The 4,692-nt window shown below is 35.5% G+C and overlaps 1 protein-coding gene across 2 annotated transcripts; it reads right to left on the bottom strand.

The window, feature by feature from the left end:
* Positions 1–57: 57 nt before the first annotated feature.
* Positions 58–4,467, bottom strand: LOC106765843. 2 transcript variants are annotated; one of them, XM_014650602.2, is made up of 4 exons: positions 4,142–4,467; positions 3,108–3,205; positions 599–669; positions 58–522 (listed from the first exon to the last, which is right to left on the bottom strand). In XM_014650602.2, exons 1-3 carry the CDS (start codon positions 4,374–4,376, stop codon positions 616–618), a joined length of 387 nt encoding a protein of 128 aa, XP_014506088.1. In that variant the 5' UTR covers positions 4,377–4,467; the 3' UTR covers positions 58–522; positions 599–615. The 2 variants fall into 2 exon arrangements, with proteins under 2 accessions (XP_014506088.1, XP_014506087.1); XM_014650601.2 differs by having other exon boundaries at positions 58–508; positions 4,142–4,465.
* Between the last annotated feature and the right edge of the window lie 225 nt (positions 4,468–4,692).

Below are 4,692 nucleotides of genomic sequence, written 5' to 3' on the forward strand. Positions count from 1 at the left end.
CTGGATACCAATCTCCAATCCTGCATTTCAATAACTAAGATTCTCCACACACAGGACTCAACATAAACCCTTTATGCATACACCTTTATGATCTTTAAACGGTGAGATGAAAACTAGTTAACTACTGATAACTAATGATTTTTCTTTTCAATATCTAATAATCAGTATGCTTGCATAGGGTTTTCGCAGAGTTTACTCCAAATAGGGCAAACAAAATGCTTACGAGACAACCCTGCCATCAAGAGAAACCCAAAAACATGACCCAGACGACAATACAAAAACAAAACATTTGCCCCAGAAAATAACTTGGTAACTAGATTACAGGTAGCAGAGACTGTCCAATCAGACTCAACTGGCAGCAGTTGGAAAATAACCATTGAATCATATCAATGGATGTAGATCGAATAACTTTGATATACCAGACCCCCATTCATTCTACTCCACATGTAAATACAAAGGTATAAATATACTCAAAGCAAGTGTCTTCACACCTCACTTTGGAACAATCCTGCATAATGATACCTATCATCAAGTTAAAAGGAATTATGCATACAATTCAAGGATAAATAAATTCCCAAATTGAGATAGTCCTTCTTACCACCGACTCTAGGAATGTCAGACATTCTGTAGTTTGCTCGATACCTCTTTCATTTTGATGTCTCCTTTTTCCTACAGTCAAAATCTCTATTTGTTAGAAGTGAAAAAAAAGAAACTCACATGCACTCACATTGCTTATTGTGCAGGTCAGATGAGAATTCACTTGTGCTATAGAAACAAGGAGCCATATTGTATATAATGAAAATATATCTGAAAATCTTGTGTTTGCTTACAAAGAGGGAGTGAGTGATCATTGGCACTGAATAACAATAAATTTATTTAGAATTAAAATAAAAATGCACATTCCTCAGAATGAAAAGGCACCATACTCCCAATCAGAAAGGTCAAAATCCCAGATTGTTTTCCATAATAATACAACACCATAGCATATTGCATTGTAAGGCATATTGACTAGTTCATACATTTAGAGATGAAGGAAAATCCACGTAAAAAGTCCATAACAGAATCCATAGTAAAATTGTGGCATAAAGGGCCTTTACATTGAGAAAAGTAACATAGAAGGGGTCCAATATCTCTCTCAAACTCTTCTTTTCTCAGGACACTTTTCACCGGACTCCAAATTGTATTTCCTAAGTATCAATTTTGGTTGTTAAAACTGAAACTGGGCACTTCCTCCTAACTTTCACAAGATTAAATCATAGATCAATTAGCAAAATAAATGGTATGAAAATACTTACTACTCAATCGCAAAGAACCAGAGATGGCACCACGTGTTTTTAAGTTGAGTATAATTGATTTTTGACACAATTATTATTGAACTGTTAAACGTAATTTGGAAGCGTCCACATAAATTTCAGCCAGATACATTATATTGAAACATGTGTCATAGTGGGACGAATTTATTTTGGTATGGGCACAAAAAGGTCCTTAGTTAACATGTCTATTTTTAGCTTTGACAGTAGCTTCTACATTAACTCACAAAATACATGCTGCCAAAAGGCAGACTTAATTGTGTTAAATGCCTTTTATCTTTGACAAACTCAAACCAAAGACCCTTCTAAACATTTTCTACATTAAATATCACAGCGGAGTACGAAATCCATGATATGATAAATAGCAATCATCCCTAAATATTGAAACCACACGCAACATCTTCTTAAAACTCCAACTCAAAATCGAAAAAAAAAAGATAGACCTCCTGTAAGATTAAGTCTCATACGACTCCATTAAAAACCTTGCATAATAATCCCTCTCACTACCAAGTCAATGAAGCACCTATAATACTGATGCTCTCCGATGCTCAAACACCACTTAACAATATCCGACTTTAATAGTTGAATGAAATTTATTTTTTACCACAAGCAATGACAGAACTTATACTTTTAAGATTAAACAGCCTTCCTGAAAAAAGATTGTACAAGTACAACTATTCAAGCACTGCCGATGCTTATAAATATTTTAAAAGCGAGGTACATGGCACATTACCAGGAAATGACATAAAACAAACTAACCCCTGTCCACATCTACTTGATATATCAACTAGAAAAAGGTTTTGTTGGAAAAAGTCCAACTGGTATATTAGCATATCAGAAGTCTAACACAAGTGATGTTAGCATATCAACATAACAGGTCAAATCATAATTACCTGATACACAATACTATTCAGTGTGGGTACAGGTACCTAGTCAGGGTATCTGGTATGCAGCAAGCTACTATGTCAAATATATGACATGTGGGGGATACACTTAGTTCGTACATTTGGCTTTGCAAAAATTTAATACTTACATAAGGTAATGTAATATTTTTTTTATCAATCATAATTACATAACATAAACATATTCATGATTTATTTTAGTTATTAGTATAACACCTTTTTTTTTAGAAAAAGTGAAATCCTTTGGACTGATAAACTCACGAACAATCCAATTGAGGAGTGATTAACCATTTATTACAGTTTTACAATTTTTACCATTTATTATTTCAACTACAGCTCCATTTCGTCTCCCTAGGAGACTCTGAAGTGGAGTCATCACACTTCTTTTTAAAAGGCAAATGGAATCATTGCAGTTATTGAGAGACAGTACAGTACATTTCCACTCTCCTCATCTCGCTACCTCGTCCATTTAGTAGGTGAAATTCAGCTTTACAGGATATGGGATCCTGGTCACAAGATACATCTTCTCCTCTTCTTTCTCCGTCTCATCCTTCCACATCGGTGTTTTCCATCCACCCCAAAAGTCAAACTAGCAAATTCCGAACCCAAAGTCTCCATTGGAGGCTCCACTACCCTACATCCTCTGCCTCAATTTTGGCTTAACATGTTTAATGTATCAAATTGCAAATTAGAAAAACCCAATTCACAAAAGAACCCATGAATAGGCAGCCATGAACCAATTTGGGGTTCTCAGATGAAACCACCAAATTTGGTGGTAACATTGATCTAAATTAAACAACCAAAGGGAGCCACATCAAAACAAGAAAAAGAATATCCGATTATAAAAGGACACAGACACTGATCTTGCAAATATTAGTAGCAGTCAATTTCTTACCATTCCCTTGCTCTCATAATAATCATCAAGAGCCCACTGATATTTTGACTGATTTAATCCAAACCAACGTGCCACATGGTCATCTAAACTTGAGTGAGCTGTAAAAGGAACGTTCATGGGTATTGTAAGATAATAGTAGCGGTTCTCAGAATAAACAAGACAAGGAAAAGCCGCAATCAAAGACCTATTGTATTATAGGATCTGAAATCAAAATAAAAAGGAGGGCAATACATGTTGATTCATACATTTCTGTGCAATGCAAAATAACATTAGAAATAGAGAGTGCACTACCCCAACCATACAGAAAAGCAATACACAAATAGGCACAACCAATTAGAACCATTTACTTCTTTTACTAGAATAAAGAAAACGTCAATTGCAGAGTTACCATAAAATGCTCGGCCACAGTTTCCACTGCCCATGGCCATTCTTGAAATTACTTAATCCATGGCATGTTTGTTTTCACTTCAGCAAAACCAGAGAAGTGCAAAACAAAGGACCCACCCACTTATCTCCAATCACTATGTAAACAAGTCACCAAATACTCCAGTTTTCTTACCCCCAAAATAACACAAGTTTTATAAAGAAACACCAAACTTCCAGGCGGTATTTGGTAGGAGTCTTAACAAAACTTAACAAAAGAAGAAGAAGAAGAAGATGCGTTTTGTCCAAAATAGTAAACAAAACACCAACAAGAATGCCAACACCCAAAAAGATTCCCACAAGGCTAGGTCATACATTATGATAACTCTGGAGTCACACGCATAATATATATTTCTGGTATCAAATCAAGGTGTTTCTAAAAGTAGATAGAATTATGATTAAACCATTTACCAAAAATAAACGTACACAACAGTCACACTCTTTCAAACAACTCAATTCAAATTCCAAATATCCCAAAAACGGCTTTAACTTACCAACTTTAGGCCTTACTTATAATTTTAATTTTATATTTTATAAATGTTTGACACATTTTGTTTTCGTCAACACAGAATCTAACCTGACCTAAGAGCTGAAAAGGGTAAAGTACGTACCAGTTTGAACCTTGGTAACGGCGTTTCTGAAGATGCCAAAAAGGGAATCGTCGGAACCGGAGAGGGGTTTGGGGGAAGGAACGGTTTTAGGAATCTGAGGCGGCGGAGGGGCGATCTTGGTGGTGGTAGAGAGGTCATCGGAGGGTTTGGGTGTAGAAGGCGGCGTCATGAAAACAGTGTAAGGACCGATTTTTCCGATGACCGGTGGCGGCGTAGATTCCGCGTTAATCGGCATTTTGGTCGGAGAGAGAGTGTGAAAGTAATGTTAGTTGAAAGAGGGAGTGTTGTGTGTGATATGTTGGATCTCTTGTCTTCCTATCTTAGTTGTACTTCATAAGTTCTTTTTTTTTTTTGTTCATTCTTTTCTTTCTCCAAACTCTACATTTATTTATTTATTTATTTATTTTATTACTGTGATGCATTAAAGGAATTAACTTTTTAATGATAAAGGTTCATAAAGTGGAAATGTAAAGCAAAAACTTCAGTGGCAATTTCTCTATGCTTTTCAATAATAAACCTTTTATGAGATGCTTCTTGGGTAAACCTTTTAT

Source organism: Vigna radiata, chromosome 7, assembly GCF_000741045.1.
Source record: "Vigna radiata var. radiata cultivar VC1973A chromosome 7, Vradiata_ver6, whole genome shotgun sequence".
Lineage (NCBI taxonomy): Eukaryota > Viridiplantae > Streptophyta > Magnoliopsida > Fabales > Fabaceae > Vigna > Vigna radiata.

Bases quoted from the DNA above. Each gene is read 5' to 3' on its own strand.
- LOC106765843 (XM_014650602.2), bottom strand. From the start codon at position 4,376: ATGCCGATTAACGCGGAATCTACGCCGCCACCGGTCATCGGAAAAATC. The intron at 3,206-4,141 runs GTACGTACTTTA...TTCCTTTTACAG, and splicing joins CGTTACCAAGGTTCAAACTG to CTCACTCAAGTTTAGATGAC. The intron at 670-3,107 runs GTAAGAAATTGA...TTTTGACTGTAG, and splicing joins ATTATGAGAGCAAGGGAATG to GAAAAAGGAGACATCAAAAT.